At 41.6% G+C, this 19,669-nt stretch overlaps 1 protein-coding gene across 3 annotated transcripts in view; it reads right to left on the bottom strand.

The window, feature by feature from the left end:
- CLIP1 (CAP-Gly domain containing linker protein 1) overlaps nt 1-19,669 on the bottom strand; it is an 83,328-nt gene that overhangs the window by 10,205 nt on the left and 53,454 nt on the right. For all 3 annotated transcript variants that reach the window (XM_080940968.1, XM_080940967.1, XM_080940969.1), the window contains 3 exons: nt 19,345-19,451; nt 13,854-13,974; nt 2,329-2,381 (listed from right to left, as the gene is read on the bottom strand). In XM_080940968.1, the coding sequence (XP_080797094.1) occupies nt 2,329-2,381; nt 13,854-13,974; nt 19,345-19,451 (281 nt within the window). The remainder of the gene's footprint in view (nt 1-2,328; nt 2,382-13,853; nt 13,975-19,344; nt 19,452-19,669) is intronic.

Here is a 19,669-nt window from a genome sequence, read left to right as displayed (position 1 = left end):
CCAGCAACCACGTGGTGGCTCACAACCATCTGTAATGGGATCTGATGCCCTCTTCTGGTGTATCTGAAGACAGCTACAGTGTACTTATATATAATAAATGAATAAGTGAAAAATACATAGAAACTAAATTTAAAACTTTTTTCACTTTCAGAAAAATTATAATATTTATGTTCACCACACATGCTGACAAATGTCTGATCATATGCAAACCTAGTACTTTTACTTTTTGAGACAGATTTTATTTTAGGGCTGTCCTTCAACTTGTGACTCTCTTATCTTAGCTTCCCCAATGGCGACTGAGCCTGTTTTAAATTAGTGATTTCTGAGAGATACTTTGCTAAACATATAATTTAGTCAGTCACATGATAATAAAGAACTTATACAGTATAAAATCTTCTAAAAAATCAGTAGTAAACAGGAGGCTAAAGGTACAGAGAACAGAAGCCCAACATTCCAAGCCTCAAGCCTAACCTATCCTTCATCAGCCTGAGTTCTGGCCTGGGGGCGTCTGCTTCATCATTAGCCACTGCACACCCCACCATAGCCTCCACTGGAACATTCGAGATTATACGGACTTGTGAATTAAAGGTGTTGTGTAAATGCAAAAAGATTATAGACTGACACCAGCCAGTTCTCTTTCACTTGCCCCTTTTGAGAAAGCTATAGGAACAAGGCTGCTAAATTGTTCTGTTTGCAGAAGCCTGACCTTAGTGAGACCTGTGTGCTTTATAATAGAAAGAGTTTCTCAGAGGACCTAAGTATGTCTTAATTAAAACCAAAAAGAAGGAAAGGCTTCCCTGGACAAAGGCTTAATATCCTCCAAAATATAGCAATCCGCACTGTGCAATCCAAATGCTTTGTAAGCTAAATAAAACCTTGATTCCCAAGAGTGAAGCACGTCTATCAGGCATCAGTGGGACGGGGAACCCTCTGCCCTCACTAAGAGCATGAGAAAATTCTGTAATAAGTTAAATTTCCGCTCTTAAAACACAGGCTCGCATGTAGTCCAGGCTGTCCTCAAACTTGGCATGTACCTGACGGTGACCTTGAACTACTGATCTCTCCCCTCCAAGGCTCACAGATGTGTTGCTGTTTGGTTGCTTGGTGAGGGGATGAGTACAGGGACTCATATGTGTTAAGCAAGATCTGGTGCTGGGTTATATTCTTATCCCCACTTTATTTCAATTACTTAATTAGCCAATTGTGTATGTATTTATTTGTGACAGGGTGTCACTATATAGCTTGGCTCGCCAGGAACTCTCTTTGTAGACCAGGCTGGCTTCAAACTCACAGAGATCCTCCTGCCTCTGTTTCCCCAGAGCTGAGTTAAAGGCTTATGCCTGGCTATTTTTGTGGTTTTGTCTCATGTAGCCCACACTAGCCTTGAATTTGCAAGGTAACAGGACAACCTTGGACTCTCTACCCTCCTGCTTTTAGTTCCTCGTCACTGAAGTTCCTGTTGCTGTTGTGGTCCACATGTTGAGAACTCTGAAGCAAGATGGACCACTGTATACTCTACACCCTTTCAGCTAGCAAGGAAGCACAGAACTACCCCACGGGAGCGTATAAGCATCAGACTTTGGGGTCTTTCTTTCTTTCTTTTTTATTTTAGGTTTTGTGTTGTTGTTATTGTTTGAGTCAGGCTTTCTCTGTGTAGCTCTGGCTATTCTGTAACTCACTCTGTAGACCAGGCTGGCTGCAAACTGCCCCACCTGCCTCTGCCTCTGCCTCCAGAGTGCTGGAATTAAACGTGTGCACCACTATATCTGGCTTCTTTTAAAGCAGGATTTTGCTGTATAACACAGGTTGGATTCAAATCTACAATCCTCCAGTCTCAGCCTCCTGAGTGTTGGAATTACAGGCATATCCTACCCTAAACAGGCCTAAATATTTCATTTCTATGGACCACATTTATCTCTACTCAAAAGCACCTGGAATGTGATATAATATTATGGAGGGGATAATAAATAATAGATACAAAGTACTTATTATTGAAAAAACCAAACTTTCCCATAAGTGAAATCAGTATTTATATGTAAAGTGATTACTATGTATGCAATTGTGATATTGCTCACTTCCTAAGACCAAGCAGTAGCATTAGTATAGAACTCTACTGAGTAAATGTAATTGAAAATGGCTTAAAACTGTAAATATCTAGACTCTGTGTAAATGGGTCTTCATAACTTGACCGTTGTGAGCAGTAAATACCACCATGCCATTTTCTGGACACGGGAAGTTGACTATTTTCCACAAGCTAGCACACACACAACACATTCCACATCTTTCCTTGTTAAGCACACACATCAATAAAACAAGAGAAAAACCTACCTCTTTTTCATTTCTAACAACTGATTATTGAGGACAGATCGTTCTTCTTCCAGCTGAAAAACAAAAACAGAAAGAGTTCAGCTGATGGCAGCCCGCAGAGGTCCACTGAGCCTTCAGACAGCCTGCAAAGACAGCAGACGCCACTGCTTTTCTCTCAAGCAGCGAATTTGGCAAGAAGTTACCACCAAGTGGTTACTTACTACTCTAAAAATTCCTCAGATCTGATGGCTTACTCCTTCTGGATAAGCCTGAGAATTCAAAATATTAAATCATAGCACTCTGAAGATAATTTAACAGTGTTTTTGTCTTGAGACAGGGTCTCACCATGTAACCCTTGCTGGACTGGAACTCACTATACAGGCCAGATCCATACCCTCTGCCTCTCAGATGTAAGAATTAAAGGTGTGCCTAACCATATTCAGCTCCTTTTTAAACAGAGGTTCTTATAATCCAGGCTGGCCTAGAATTTGCTAGATGGCCAACAATGATTTTGAACTTGTCCTCCAGCTCTCACTTTCAGTGCTATGACAGAGGTTTTGGCTAAGGTTGCCACACTCAGCCCTACACAGCGTCTGCCAAGCTTTTAGTAAATGTTCACTGAATGACACTTCCAACATTAGATCACAGAGGTCCGTGTCAAGAACTTACGGAAGAAAGAAGCTACCTGTTCACTGCAGAGCTCCTGTGACTCATCTACTGATTCAACACATACCCAGCAAAGACACTTGTCATCTATAAAACAGTGATTACAGAAAAAAATCTCTGCAGCTCTCTCATTTTAAAATTCTGTTATTATTCCATAAGAGATCACAAACAAAGGTCAGTGACATGTCTCAGCAGGGATACTTGCTGTGGTTATACAGAAATAAGCTACTGTAGCCATTTTTATTTATTTGTTTTGAGACAGGGCTTCTCCATGTTGCCCTGGATGTTCTGGAACATTTGTTTGCTATTTGTATGATTTATCATCTTCTAGTCTCTTAATTTTAATTGCTTCGTGTCTCTGAATGTAATCGCTGTCTCTTATAGACAGTGCATAGTTAAATTATACTTTAAAAAACCCACTTCTTTTGTTGGAGTATTTTAATCCATTTATATTTATTGTGATTACACATAAGGTTCTATATTGCCTTGATTCCACTTATATGGTTTAGCAGTAATGTCAAAACTATAGGACTAGAGTGAGATAAGAAAATTTTCAGGAATTAAGTAGTGACTGATTATTTTAAAAAACCTCCTTGATTAACAAAAAAAATTTTTTTCAGATAAGGTCTTGCCATGAAACATAGGCTTATTTTAAACTCATCATTCTCAATGCTGAATCATAGGAATGTACCACCATGCCCAGCTATATGTATGATATGTTTGACTTTAAAATAACATTTCAATTTACAAGGAATAATAGTGCTTAATTTTTTTCAGATAAAAGTTTTTCATAAACTAGGTATATTGGTACATACCTGTAGTCCCAATTATTCAGGAGCGTAAGGCAGGAGGATCTAGCCTGGGTAATATAGTAAACCAGTTCTAATACAAAATCAAAAAGTGGGAAAGAAAAGAAAAAAACTGTAAACTTGCTCTAAAATAATACTGAGGAAATCAAGGATGATGACATGTACTCATAAATGCCTAGCACTAGTGGGCAAAGGAGTGAGGACTGGGAATTGAGACAATTTAGATCCTGTCTCAAAAAGTAAAACCCAACCCACATCTAATGACTTAGGGTATCCAAACTCAGGAGACTGAGGCAGGCAAACAGTTTGACATTAGTCTGGGATACATAGCAAGACATCATCTCAAAAACAAAAATGTACTAAGGAAAAGCTGTGCAAGGAGTGTGGCTGAAATTAGAGCAGCTCATCACTGATGACATACTGGAGCACTAAACTGGGTGGTCCATGCCCTACATATGTGACACTTTTCAAAATTAAAGCTTAAGAGAAAATACAGGTAACTGGAGGAAGAATTGGAAGATTAATATTAAGAGAAAAACATGGCAATGAAGGTTGTACATAAATATTCACAGTTTGGGGACATTAGATCAGAAAAGCATCCAAGAGCTCACATCAAAAATAAGAGTGGGAGCTAGAGATGGCTCTGCGGTTAAAAGCATAGCGCTGGCTGCCTTTAACTCCCATTCCAGAGAATCCAATAAATGCCTTCACACACATGCTACACAGACAAACATTCAGGCCAAATACTCATACATGTAAAACAAAAATAAATAAATCTCTAAAGAATAAGGAAAGGAGTAGGGAAACAACGCTTGGTACTTGGCTTATTTTCAACCGTCATTTCATCCGTGATGTACTAGTTGGGAGGAACGAAGGCCAGACACAAACTCCAGAAAAGCCACCTGAATGGCACGAGGTGTGGCACATTCCATTTTGCTTCCTGCTATAATTTAAAGCTGGGACAGTCCCGTAGTGGGTGCTCAGTGACTCCACGGGGTGAATGAATGGATGCGTCAGATGTGGTGCTCTCTGTGTGGTAGTAGCACACTTGGACGCCCAGCTCCTCACAGGATGAGCTCCCCTGCTGAAAAGCTAAGCTGAATCTTTTCTCCCCCAGTTTCCCCAGTGAAGTGGTTCATTTGCTATTTCAGTCTCTTCTCTAAGTGAGTGTTCTGAGGTCCAAAATAGCAACTCTACCTTGACAGCACAAAACACATTCTGTGTCTGAGGATTTCTCGTCTTGCCACCTACACACAGACAGACAGACTTCTGCTCTTAGTAAAGCAGATGGAAATGAAAAAGGGAAGGATCCAGAAGGTCTTTCATGACTAAGAGCTCCCAGAGAGATGTAAGGAGGACAACAGAGGACTGCTGTCGTGGGGCCCCTCCCAAGAAAGAACTGTTTACCGACTTCCAGGAGCAGGAGTGGGAGACAGCTTCTTCAGGGTCTGCCAAAGTGCCAAAAAAAATGAAACCAACAAAACAAAACCGCGGAGCCACATCTGCAGGACCATACCCTTTCCAGACCACATCCAGTGACTGATCAACAGAGAATTTAAATACTGTGGGTCTGTGAGATGACTCAGGGGGTAAACTCTGATGACTTGAGTTTGATCTTTGGTATCCACATGTTAAACCATGTCTTCATGTTTATGTATGCACACATACTGTCTCAGTCCTTAGTCCTGACTCCCAGGTGCTGAATATAGCTACTTATCCCTCAGTCCCCTAGAATCCCTAAGCCATATCCTCTATCCAGGTATAAATACCTTTCCTTGCACAGGCTAAGTGGGAAAGAACTGCTCCCTTCAGCCCTAACATCCTGGCAGCCATTCACAATCTAGATACTTGTTAGGGCCAGAGACCAGCTCCTTAGGACGTCTTTTAAATGGTACAGGTGAGCAGGACGCTGGGGAAGTCTAGAGCAGTGGTTCTCAACCTTTCTAATGCCGCAACCCTTCAATACAGTTCCTCATGTTGTAGTAAACCCAACCATAACATTATTTTCATTGCTGCTTCATAACTATAATTTACTACTGTCACAAATTGCAATGTACACAGTTGGTAGGCAGAATATTATATTTGAGACTCCTGTGTAAGGGTCATTTGACCACCCTCCCCAAGGGGGTCAATGACCCTCAGGTTGAGGGCCTCTGCTATAGAGGCAAACTTAAGAAAGTTAAGGTATGTTGACTTAAGGAAGACAGGAGTAACTGTTGGTCTCTTGGCAGATTTTCTAATATAAAGCTTGACAAGGGAAAGGCTCTCCACCAGAGTAGAGGCTGATGGACTCAGGGAGCGTCCCATGCCATGCACAAAATTCACATTTTGTTAAAAAGTAATTAACTTGTTTAATTAAGCACACACTTTTTAAAAAGATTTTTTAAAATTATTTATTTATTTTATGTATGTGAGTACACTGAATCTGTCTTCAGATGCACCAGAAGAGGGCATCAGATCTCACTACAGATGGTTGTGAGCCACCATGTGGTGGCTGGGAATTGAACTCAGGACCTCTGGAAGAGCAGTCAGAGCTCTTAACCACTGAGCCATCTCTCCAACCCCGTTAAAAAGATTTAAGAATACTGTATAGAAACAAAATCAAAAGGAACAGACGACTCAGACTAAAGATATACAGTTTGTGTTTGAGGCGTGGGCACATCTGTTGAGGTGAGAGGACAATTTCCTGGATTTGGTCTTCATCTTTGTACTGAGGCAGGCAGGGTCTTTCCTGGTTCTGCTGCTACACGCTGCAGTCTGAACTCAGGCTGGCCGGCCATAAGTTTCTGGGAAATTCTCTTGTCTCCATCTTAAATCTTGCCTCACAAGTACTTGGATCACAGATCTACCCGTCCCAGTCAACCTCTGTTTTTGTCTCTCTATGCAGCCCTAGCTGGCCAGGAACCCACACAGACCAAGTTGTCCTTGACTTCACAGAGATGGGACTTGCCTCTGCCTCCCACGAGCCCTGGAGGTCTAACTCAATTGTGAAACCTGTGTGTCCGATTGTCCCTTTTACCAGACGAGCCTTCTCTCTGGTTGTTAGTAATTTTTTGTTTTAATAAGTTTAGTAATTTTATTAAAAACAATTTTAATAATTTTGTTTTAATAATTTGCTTTAATAATAATACTTACTATTATTGTGCATAATGATGTGTATGGGGCTTATTAGCATACACACATGTACATCTGCATGCACAATTTTCAAGTTACAACAACACAATAACAAAATACTAAATGAATTTTGACATGGATTAGGACAGAATTTCCAACACTTCTGAAATGGTCCTAAGCATATTTCTGCCATTTGGTATTACATAGTTCTGTGAACAGCTTTGACAGTTATAAAATTGCTGGGGTTTTTTTTGTTTGTTTGTTTGTTTTGAGACAAGGTCACATTAGGTAGCTCTGGCTGACCTGGAAATCACTATGTGAGAACAGGCCAGCCTCAAACTCACAGAGATCCACCTGCTTCTATTTCCCAAGTGCTGGAAGGAAGGGCAAAAATCAAAATAATGGTCAACTCTGAAAAGTATTGAAGATATTCTACACTCTGCAGTATCAAATATTCAGCCAACAGTTAACCTTTTAGATGAAAAAAATAGCAGCCTATATCATTTGTATATAAATTTTCTTTCATCTTTGATAAATGGTAAAATTGCATGTACCTTAAAGGATTATCTAAAATAATTTTATGATTGTCAGTAAGATATTTAGTTGGTATACTTACTTTATATGCCCATGTACCTGGAGCTATAAAAGTATTTCTCAGGTAAAAAGAGGGCAAGAGTGAAGCCTTGGTTTTAGCTGCTGTAGTATGGCACACGACTGTCACCAGATTGCTTAATGGTGGAAGCAGGAGATGATTAGGAGTTCAAAGCTAGCCTCAGCTACATTAGTAAGTTTGAGGCCAGCCTGTGCTGCATGGAACCCTGTCTTAAAGCAAGAGCAGCAGGGACAGAGGCTCCTTTGTACCCTCAGACACTGAAGGGCGTCTGGGACTCAGCTTCGAACAGCACTAGTTCCCAGAGCTCCAAGTAGGATTCTGATGGCTGCTCTTCACCATGTTACAGAATAATGTACAACAGGCTAAAAACCACTTTCCTTTTCCAATCCATGTTTGTGAACTTAGGCCTATTTAAAAGGCAGGCAAATTTTCATGAACCGATTTAGATTGATCAATGTCAGCCCCAGTTTTATGTACATTCTCCTCCACAACTTCACTCAGAAATGACTTGTCTCAAAATACTTATTGACCCATCTTCCCCTTGTTCGGTCTCCAAAAGCAAGCAATAACCTTGTTTTGCAAGTAACCCTGAGGAAAAGCTGACGTTTCCATGGTGACAGCTCAGTATTCCTGCTGTTTTTATAAGATAGAATATGTGTGAGGTTTGTAAATGATGAAGCAGACAGACATCTACCTCTGTGGCCACCAGGTGTCGATTTCTATTGAAGGACTATTTCAACTTTTCTTCTTTTGTTCAGAATCCGTGTGAGGTTTTGAAATGATAGAACAGACCTCTCAACTATAAATCAGACATCTATCTCAACAATGACCTCCAGAGGTGCCTACTTGTATTATAAAACTCAGATGGTTATCTTTAGAATGCTCTATGAAAAGGAGATAATGCTTTGCACATTTGGTGGTCGACTGGAATCCCAGCAGGCAGGCAGCTGCTGAGAAAAGAGGATCAGGAGTTCAGGGCATCCTCAACTACACAGTAAGTTAAAGACTAGTCTTTAGAAAATGAAAACCTGTAAATCTGTTTTTAAAAAATTCAAATCTGTAGAACAGTTTCTGGGCCTTGGTCAGAAACAAAATAGTCACTTCACCCATATATCTTCACCTTTCACCACCACCAACTTCTACCTTTCCAGGGTCCCTGTGGAAAACACACAGCTGAGGGGCACACAGGGAGGTGGGAAGGAAAGCAGGTCCAGCCCACCTGAGAACCAAGAGACAACAATGTGACAGGCCCAGTGGGAAAGATGGGAGAAAAGACTTTGACAAGGGCTACAGAAGATCATGACAATGCAGCAGGAAGGAATCAAAGAGGGAAGTGTGGGCTCTGGGGGTGGAACTTGTGTCAGCTGGGTTGTGCCAAACGTCTTTATCCACTTAGCATCTCCCTGGCCATTACGTATTATTTTACAAGTTTAGAAGCAAAGAAAGAGAGACATTGGGCTCTGAGTGTGGACCATGCTTTAGAACTACTGTTGGGGGGGGGGGGAGTTCCCACCTCACCAATATCCAACATGGTATTTAGAAGCAGCTACCACACATAGGACCTGGAGGGACAGGTCACCGTATGAATGGAGAAAGAATGCATCTAGCATCCAATAAAAATGAGCTAATAAACATCAATATGTGTATCGGAGGAAATCAAATTCAGCAACAAAATATATTTACCCCATTCCCATTTAACATTATGTTAAATAAAGAAGTCATACAGTACTTGGTTCCAATGATGTGTAATGTCCAAGATAGACAAATCCTTAGAATGGTGGTTTCCAGGGGATGGGGGAAGGAAATGAGGAGTGACTGCTAATGGTGGGCATAGAGTTTCCCTCTAAAGTTCTAAGACTGTTTTGGAATGAAACAGTGGTAGTGGTTATACAACATGGGCACAATAAAGTAAACACCACGGCACTGCACACTTACAGTGTTTAAAACCGGAACTGGCGCGCACACACACACACACAAACATGTTCATGCATGCACAAACATGAGCTAACATGGAACAACAACCAAAGGGGGAAAAAAAAAACCACTCAGGGCATCAGGCAGAAAACGTGCTGTGAGCACAAACAGCCTATGCTCTTGCTCTAATAGTCATAAATTCTGAGTCACGTCTCCTGTCAAGACTGCTAAGCAAAACGATTTCACTTGGCTCTACCTAACATATTCCCTTTTAAAAGACAATGCAGTGCTGGAGGTGTGGCTCAGAAGGTGAAGGAGCTCAACGAGCAAGGCCAGCAACCTAGGTCTCATCCTCAGGGTCCTCATGATGGAGCAAGGAAAGAATCAACCATAGAGTTGCCCTCTGGTCTCCAAATGTGTGGCATAGAATGCACAACTGCAGACACATAAACATATCCTACACACAAACACACACACACAATAATATCTATGCATACACTAATAATTAATGTAAAAGCTTAAAAGATAATGTACTTTGCATACTGGTGCAAGATAAACCCTAGGGTCAGTCACAATCCTGGCTGTTAACCCTTCTTCTCACTTAAAATAAAAAAATGCACACAAAAAGGAAGACTTAAGAACTTTAGGGTTGGGAAGATGGCTCCGTAGGTTAAGGCATTTGCTACCAATCCAGATTAAGATTTTTAATGTATGAATTATTTTATACACACATATGTTTTATGTATGAACAGAACTTGTGAGCAACAAGTCCTCTAAGCTGCTGCTGAGCCATCCCTTTAGCCCCTCCCCACTTTATGTAAGGATTTTAATTGGGGAAAACTATCTAATGGCACTGGCCGTTGTGGCCCTATTTCTAACCAAGCCAGCTTCTTTCCGGAGGGCTGAAGACAAGCATAGTAACCTTCCAGCCGTTAGCGTTTCTCCATTACTCCTCTTGCAGCCTCACGGGCAAGCACAGCAAGCAGGACGTCTAGCTCTGCTCCACACCCACACCAGTCATGTCCTGCTCCTTAGCATCTTCTTCCACCATTGTTCCTTACCCACTTCCTGGTTTCTTGAGACAGGGTCTCATGTAGCCCACCATGCTGGCCTTTAACTCACTATCTATGGGAGGATGATGTAAGCTCCTGCCCTCCTGCCTCCACATCTCCAGTGCTAGGTTCATAAGCAGGTACCACTGTACCCAGCTTCAGAATTTCTTCACTGTCTTCAATTTATTAAGAGAATAAAAAGGAAATGTCCTACAAAACCACTGTCCAGGAGGCAGGGGTTCCTCTAATTCAAAACAGCCTAGTTCTGAAGCCTCTTGAGAATTTAGTTTAAAAATTCCGACAATGATTCATTCTGGGAATGTGAAAAGGACAAGCAGGAAGTGAATAGTCCTCAAATAAAGGAGGTCTCCCAGAGGAAGTACACTTCCTTCCCATATTTGGGGCTGTCTTGGGATTTATAAGCAAACAAACATTTGAAACAGGAAAAAAATAAAAACCAGCAGAGTTGTTCCAGGGGCTGGACTTGAACCCAGAGCCTCCTGCATTAGAGATGTGCGATTTAACATTGAGCAACGCCCACAGCCTACAGGTACATTTGTACAGTGCTGTTTGGGCGCAAATACCCCACATTCCTGGCTCACAGTTTTGTTTTATTTCAAGTCTTTAAAACTGGTTTCTAAATATGTGAAGAAGTTTCATCCTGAGCAGGTCAGCAGCTGGGAGCAGGTCATAAGACACAGCCCCTGTCCTTATCTCTGTGGGAAGCCCTCAGCTTGTCGTTTTGGTCTCAGAGGAAGGTCAGGACTCCACAAAAGCAGTGGTGATGCTTCTAGGTGAATGCCCAAAGAGTAACAATATTACAAATATTAGAACCTAGGCCGTTTGGAATTTACCTGGCCAGGTCAGCCTAGTCTTCGCTACTTTAATTTTAGAACGAAACACTATATATGGCAATACAAGTTCTTTATTTTAAAAATAGCATTTCTGCCAAACACTGTAGCTGTGTCATATAGTTCCTCTCTCCTTGCTTTTTCGGTACTAGAAACTAAACTTGAGACCTCAGGCATGCCAGGCAGATACTCTATATCCCTGACTTACAGTGACATAGTTCATTTATATTACATTTCTAACAGAGGCTTGACTAATGCAAGGATATGTAGATTTTTATCCCTGTCAAAGCAAACTCACTTAACTCTAGGAAGTGAAAATTTATAATTTTACATAAATAGCACAACAGGTTCAGAGAGATAACACAACAGGAGTCAGAGTCAAACAAGCTCATTAATCTTTAACATAAGGTTGGTTGTAAACCATTTTTTATATGTATACATGACCGTATGTATAGGATGGATAAATGCATTATTGAGACAGGGTCTTGCAGTGTAGTTCAGGCTGGCCTGGAACCATGTGACCTGGGATGGACTAAAACTTGGAAACCCTCAGATTAAAACTCCCAAGGACCATGATTACTAGGATTATAGGTGTGAGCTACTACACGAAGCTAAATTATTTTAAGTGGGTAGTTTTCTCCATTACAGTGTGATCTGTAATCTTTCCTGGCTGTTATTATCACTACCATGTTTTAGTTTGCATTAACTGTATTTTCTAAATAAAATATAAACATCAATGACCTAAAAGTGACATAAGAAGCAGCTTTTTGGTTGTTGGTTTAAAGACAAGGTCTTTTACATAGTCCACTTTAGCCTTGAACTGGCCATTGGAGGCCAGGGTGGTCTCAAAGTAACTGTGTAGCCAAGGCTGGCCTAGAACTCCTGATCTTCATGCTTCCACGCCCCGCCCTCCATCTGCTGGAATTACAGGCTCACGTCGCCACCCCAGTTCCCATGCTTTAAAAGGAGGATGTTTCACACTTGTAGCTTCTATTCTCTAACTCCCGGCAAATGACTATTTGAGGCATTATAAGCACAAAGCCTTTTCAGTAGTAGACAGCTAAAGAAGAGCTGCTAAGGTAGAGAAGAAGCTCTGCCAAGAGTCAGGAGGTCTCCTCAGTCCCTTCAAGCTCTGAGTAAGAAACAGGCATATAATTAGTCCAGTTGAGATCGCAGCACAAAAGGACAGGCAGCATCCTTTCTCATCCTACAGAGAGAGTCCACCATCTCCACCGGAGACAGGCAAGGAACTCGGACAAACAAAAGATAAAAGTCAGTTGAGACAGACTGAGCAGTTAACACAAACCCTTCTCTTATGGTCCTTGTGCCACGCTGTTTCGACATCCCAGTTGCCACAGACATTCCAGCTACATCAGAAAGAAATCCTTCTTCGCTTCTATTTTTCATGAACTCAGATTTCTCCCAAGCTGATCAAAGGAATCTGCAGTGACCCTGCTTAAGTCAACTCACTTTGATTCTGTACCAAGCCCAAGGGACATGACAAATGCTGGGACTCTGTCACCAGAGGATGCTGTAGCATTTCCTTTATGACATGAGGGGGGGGGACTATAATAAAAATCGAAAAGTCTGACATAAACTCTTGATCTGGTGATTTTCCCAGTGTTTGGGATGTGGCAGCAGGAGGACTGCTCTGAGTTTGAATCCAGCCTCTACTACACGCTCAGTTCCAGACAACCAATGATATCCTGCCCCCCCCCCAAAAAAAAAACAAAAAGAAAAAAAAAAACAGTGTTTTCACCACAAACTGTTCTATCTGTGACTTTAGGCTACTGTGCTAGTCAGAGCCAGAGCTTGCAGCAGGCAACAGACCTTCTCCTTACAGCATAAAGCAAGCATAAACACTAAAAATCCCAGCAGCTGCTCAGGGGTCAGATGTGAGCAACAACTCTGATTCAAATGTTAGAGAAGAACTCAAAGCAGAACACAGCATCATCTACAATGCATTCTGTTCCCATGTTTAAGCCGATGGAGAGTCTGCGACACACTTCTCAGCAAGCAGGCTGTGATGCCCTCACACTAGAACCCAAATTCCACAAACCAACACACACACATTCACACATCTGTCTGCAAAATGTTGTGCCTTTAAATTTAATGAGAGTCATAGTTCTCTTCCGAATCAACTGGTAACCCTCACAGAAACCAGAGTCTGTATCCTGAAAACCAACTCCAGTGGAAAAGGGGGAAAAAGTCTTCAGAGGAAGTAATTTTTTAATCAAAGCTGTGGTAGGGGAAGATAGTGTTTGGTTCTTCTCATTTAAATGCTCTGCTGGGAGAACCTTTCAGCTCCTTGTAAGGTCTGGTGCTGCTCGTGTGTGGCGTGATAGTGGAACTGACCGTTCACTCCAACCCTGAGTTCTATCGCATCCCTAGAAGCAAAGAGAAATGAGCCATCTCGTGGAAATCAACTTCGTCACATAGAGCAGATCTCAGTAGCCTCCATGAACACCACAAGAATAGGTGATAACAGCACCCCCCATCTAAAATTCCCCACTGAAGGGACACTGACCTTTTGATGACTTGTGACTTCGTCCCTTGTCCTCCCCAGCTCCTCAGCAAGTTTGACGTTCTCTTCTTGCAGTGCTGAAAGCTGCTGGGACTTCTGAGCTGCTGCCTGCTTCAGGGTTTCTCTGCAAGGACAGTGAGTGCAGGGTTACCATAGAAACAAGACAAGCAAGGAAACTGTGGGAGACAACAGCTTCACAGAACTGAGGAAAATAGATCTGGGTCACGTGCCCAATAGATCTATAACGACGAGAGACGGAGTTGTGGTATGAAGGAGAGAGCACATGTTTTAACCTCTTAAAAGGAGATTGGCTGTCCACAATTATGACATCTTAAAATAATACCAGAAAAACACCATCTCTACCCTATTACCACCCACGCCCCACACAAAAGCAAATTTTGCTGTAAAATAGATGACAATGTCGCAGTCAGTACAGCCTTTGTCTATAGAAAAATTTATTAGATAATCATACTAAACCCAACTATGGCGATGGTGATTAAATTTGCTACCAAAGCACTTTGGTCTAGAGGCAAACATAAATCTTTCAATCTATTTTTCTCTTAATGAAATAAAAACCCAGAGATCCATCAGAGTCGGGTGCTATTGTGAGTATATTTTTAGGACAATTGGAAGTGAAATGCCCAAAGGAATTTTTTTTTCAAAGTAAATAGAAAGTTCAGTATTCTTTCTACAATGCTAATTGTTAAATAAAAGCAAATAAATATAACACAGCTTGACAGCTAACCATCATCATAAATGCTAATACAAACAATAAGGTAGAGATATTTATTAGATATTTTATTCTTATTAAAATTAATCCTGGGGATGGGGAAGGAACTGTGTGAAGGGAGTACCAGGAAGAGGTAGGGCAGCGATCAGGATGTAAAGTGAATAAATAAAAAATTAGTGGGAAAAAAGAAAATATACATTCTGAACTATTATCATTTACATATGGCTGTTCAAAATATTTTTATTTAATCACTAGATTCTAGTTTTATGCCATGAGAGGTTTTGAAGCAATTTTGCATTTTAAGTATTTCTGTGATGGGTAAACTCTACTTAGCAAGCTGTCATATGTGGCTGGATTCTGAGTCCAGTCATCTGGGTATGAATCCATCTGTCAATGCATAAACACATCTATTTTTAACTTCAATTATCTAATGGGTGGCAGTGCTTGGCATATTCGATTTCTTGATTTTTAATTCTCCACCCACCTATAACATGCTCTATGGTGGCCTCATGAAGATTTGGGGAATAAATCTAAACAAAAGCTCTCTTAGCACACTGAAGAATACTTTTTATAGAGATGAGTTTTTATTAAGTACAGAAAAAGAGAGAAAGCTGAAAGCAATGATTTAATTGTGGATCCATCAACCTATCTACCCACTCACACAGATAGATCTCATCAGTTTTTGTCAGTTTAACACAAGCCTAGATAGGCCTGAAAAGAGAGCCCAACTGAAGAACCGCCTTCATCAGACGGGCCCTCAGACATGTCCGTGGGGCATTTTAACTGCTGATTGATGTGGGGGGATCCCAGCCCACCATGGGCAGCACCTCTCTGGGCAGGAGGACCTAGGCTGTATGAGAGATAAGCCTGAAAGTGAAACAGGAAGCAGTGTCCCTCACTGCTCTCTGCTTCCGTTCCTGCCTTGTTTCCCACTCTGGCTTCCCTCAGTGATAGACTATAACCTAAAAGACAAATAAACCCTTCCTCCCCAAGTTGCTTTTGGTTGTGGTATTTATCACAGCAACAGGAAAGCAAACTAGAATGAACACACACACACACACACACACACACACACACACACACACACACACACACACGCACACCACTTAATAAATTAATTGACAGGCTAAAGTTCATTAGCCCTTGACAAGTCAGAAGATTTTTCTTACAATGAAACCATCATAAACTAAATACAGTATTTCTCAGGTTGTCACAGGCTTCATAGAAATGTTTCTGTCTACTGATACAAGACCTTGCTATGTTTTGAAAGGCGGTCCTGAACTTGAGTAATTCTTGTCTGGGCCTCTGGTGTGCTGGAATTACAGTGTATGCCACCACATCTGGTCAGTGTGCTTCTTTAAACAATTTTTTTCATCACATATATACAAAGTTTAGGTACTACAAGCTTTTTTTAAATGCTGGTTTAAAGAACATATAGCGAGGCCATGTGTAGTGGCAAGTACCTTTGTTGTTGTTGTTTAAACAGTTTTGTTTGTTTGATTGATTGCTTTTTGTTTTTTTTAAAGATTTACTTATGTATGTGAGTACACTGTCGCTGTCTTCAGACACACCAGAAGGCGGCATCGGATCACATTACAGATGATTGTGAGCCACCATGTGGTTGCTGGGAATTGAACTCAGGACCTCTGAAAGAGCAGTCAGTGTTCTTAACCACTAATCCAACTCTCAAGCCCAGGCAAGCACCTTTAATCTCAGTAGAAGGCTGAGGTAGGTGAATATCTGCAATCGTGGGGCAAGCCTGGTCTATACAGCAAATTCTAGGACAGCCAGGCCTAGATAACTTGTCTCAAAAGAGCAGACACAAAACAGACTTTTAAAAAGAGCATACTGTGGGCTGAAGTGTGGATCAGTGATTTAGCACTTGCTTAGCACCACCACTAAAAAATACTGCAGTAAAAAAGCTCAAACAAGACACCAAAAACATAGCCACTGGGGCTCAGCAGGTAAAGCACTTGCCACGCAAGCCTTATAACTCAGGGTTCAAATCCCAGAACTCATGTAGAGGAAGAGAACCAACTCCACAGAGCTGGCTTCCATCTCAAATACAAAACAACAAACAAACATTTCTAACAACTGTGTGAGTGTGTGTGAGTTCATTTACGAGTACATATGTAAGTGTGTGCCTACACATGGAAGGCCAGAGGTCTGCCCTAGTGTCTGCTTCAATCACCCCCCACCTTACCTGATGAAACTAGTTCTCTCACTGGGCCTGGAGCTCCAGGATCTGCTAGGCCAGCACCAGAGAGGCCTAGGATCCCTCCCCAGCACTGGCACCACAGGTCTGCAACCACACCAGCCTTCACAGGGTGCTAGGGAGCCAAAGTCAAGTCCTTGGGGTTGCACATCAAATAGTCTACCAACCAAGCCGTTTCTCAGCCATTCTAACCAGTCTTAAAACTGCTTTTCTTTTTTATAGGACAAGATACCTTAAAACAGAAAATATTCCCTAGCTTAAAAATGAGAGACAGAATAAACAGTGCTGATCCTGACATTACATTTTACTCACAAATTTATTAAATTAAATATAGTCCAGAAAAAACTGGACTCTTTGGCAGTTCTTCTAAGATAGAAAGTCACATGGCAATAGGAAACCACTGCATTGTGACTCTCCTGCTGAAATTAGAAGCTGGCTAACCAAAATCAAGGGCGCTGTTGAAATGACTCTAGTAGGGAGCATGGAGTTAAAGAACATTCCATCCCAAGTGCTGGTTTCCAGCTATAAAAATGGAAGCTCCATGAAAGGGAGCTCCGTCAGGACAGTGCCTCTCCTCTGGTTCCACTGTCTCTCCATCACCACAGCTCTGGAGAACATGACTAATGTGTATGCTTATCACACACACACACATACACACACACACACACACACACACACACAAGCAGCTATTCCTGCTCTAGCTTTTGACACTGAAGAATGCAACTACAGAATGCCCAACAATCCAGGAAGTACCATTTCTACCACACAGCCTTTTGAAAGCAGATGTCCTTGCCTTGAAGTGTGGCCAAGACTAGGACACAAGACAGAGAGTCACAGGCCAGGGCTTTTCACCAACCCCCCAGGCCTCCTTCCACCAGTTTCTAGGCAAAGTTAAAAATCGAGCCATGGGGTGCCTTGTCATTGACAGGAAGAGGGAATTTCCTTAGGCCTGGTGGGCAGAAAGAATCCAAAGCAGCCCTGGCACAGGGCCTGCTTCTCTGTTATTTAAAAACGTCCCTCAGGAAAGTATCAGAAGAAAGATAGGCACCACCACTATGACAGTGGCTGGCACCGCTGTCTCCTACTCACATTCCTTCCACAGGCATGAGGCAGATTCTCAATAGGCAGCACTAGCTGCCTGATTTCAGGGATCACAAGCATGCACTGCCACATCTAGCTATAAACACAACCTCTCCCCACTCCCGCTTCAGACTCAATGCCTCACATGCTAAGCATGCACTTTACAACTGCAGTGAGCCATAGTTTGCCTACCTATGGGTATGGTACCACACTGGGAAGGGTGATGGGCTGTGATGGCAGACTCACTGAAGGACGAGTCTATGTACTCAGTGTGGAATGAGAATGCTATCTGAACATATGAGCCCTCTTGGTTCAATCCATTGTGGTCCTGCCCCCCTACCACACCCTGTCAACCAGAACCTAATGTGACCCAGAGAGCTCAGGAGTAACACTATAGCAAATGGGAGACCTGTGACACAAATGAACTAAAGTCACCTCAGAGGCCCACACTCCAGGTAGCATAACTACTGTGTCACAGAGGGAAAAAAATTGCTAAGCTATTCTTGAGTGCACCATCTCTGAATGTAACTAAAATGTTAGTTTCTTTGTGTTTGGTATATATGTTCTTAATCATGTGTGTGAATGTGTGTGTGTGTGCAAGTATGTATGTGAGTATGTGTGCACATGTGGATGGAGGCTAGAGGTGGACACTGGGTGTCTTCCTCTGTCACTCTCTGCTTTATGTTTGGAGACAGGGACTCTCCTGAATCTGGAGCTCACCATTCAGCTCCATTAGATGTTCAGCAAACTCCAGGAATCCTCCTGTCTCTGCCCTGAAGCACTGGAGTTACAAATATACACCACCATAATCAGTATATGTAGGTGCTTGTGATTTCTACTCAGGTTCTCAATTTTTCCCAGCAAGCACTTGATAAATGGAGCTACAGTCCAGGCTGTCTTGGAATTTACTATGTAACACAGCTGGCCTCTAATTCAGACTCTAAGTTACTTGTAATTATAGGCATGTGTTACCATTTCTGACTTTTTTTTCTATTAGAAAAGTTTTGAAGGATTCACTTTGATATCTTAGTTAATTATATTTGAGACAGGGTCTCTCTATGTAGCCCTAGCTGTCCTGGAACTTGATAGGTAAACTAGGCTGGCCTTTAATTCACCAAGATCCATTCACCTGCCTCAGCCTTCCAAGTGCTGGAATGGAAGGCATGCACTACCACGTCCAGCTTCTGAAGTATTTATTAATGAAAGGCCTTATAGTTCTACATGTTATGACCAGCTAACACATAAACATTTAAATGTAACCCTAGTACATGACCAGCCATGTATTTGAACTCCACGTTTCATACTTCAGCAGCTAGTCTAGTTCCCTTTGATCTTCAACTTAGCTATGGTTCTTGAATTCACCCATGGGGAATGAATGCATTTTAGGAGACTGAGAACTATTTTCTAAGCTTTTCAGATATCGCTTTCCTTTTAAAACTTGCAATTCTCCTCAAAAGATATAAACTTACATTTCTTTCTTGAATTCTTCCATTTTTTGGTTCTCTACATTCAGGAGTTCTTTTGACTTGTTCAGCTCTTCCACGGTTTTCAAGTTGTTTTCCTTAAGTGTGTCCAACTTAAAGACCAAGAAGGAAAAAAAATGATGAAATTATTTCATTTTTCAGTGACATGGCTGGATAAATTTTTCACAAAAATATACATTTAAAAATAGATGAAATTAGTCATTAGTAACAGAAGTGGCAGGGAGTCATCTAGAGAAGAGATTACAAATGACAAACTGATTATGAACTGCGTATCTCCTCCTCGTTCAGTCTTCATTTCCTGTACACCTGG

This window comes from Micromys minutus (assembly GCF_963924665.1).
Source record: "Micromys minutus genome assembly, chromosome: 29".
Classification (NCBI taxonomy): Eukaryota; Metazoa; Chordata; class Mammalia; order Rodentia; family Muridae; genus Micromys; species Micromys minutus.
This window is presented reverse-complemented; position numbering and strand designations above follow the sequence as displayed.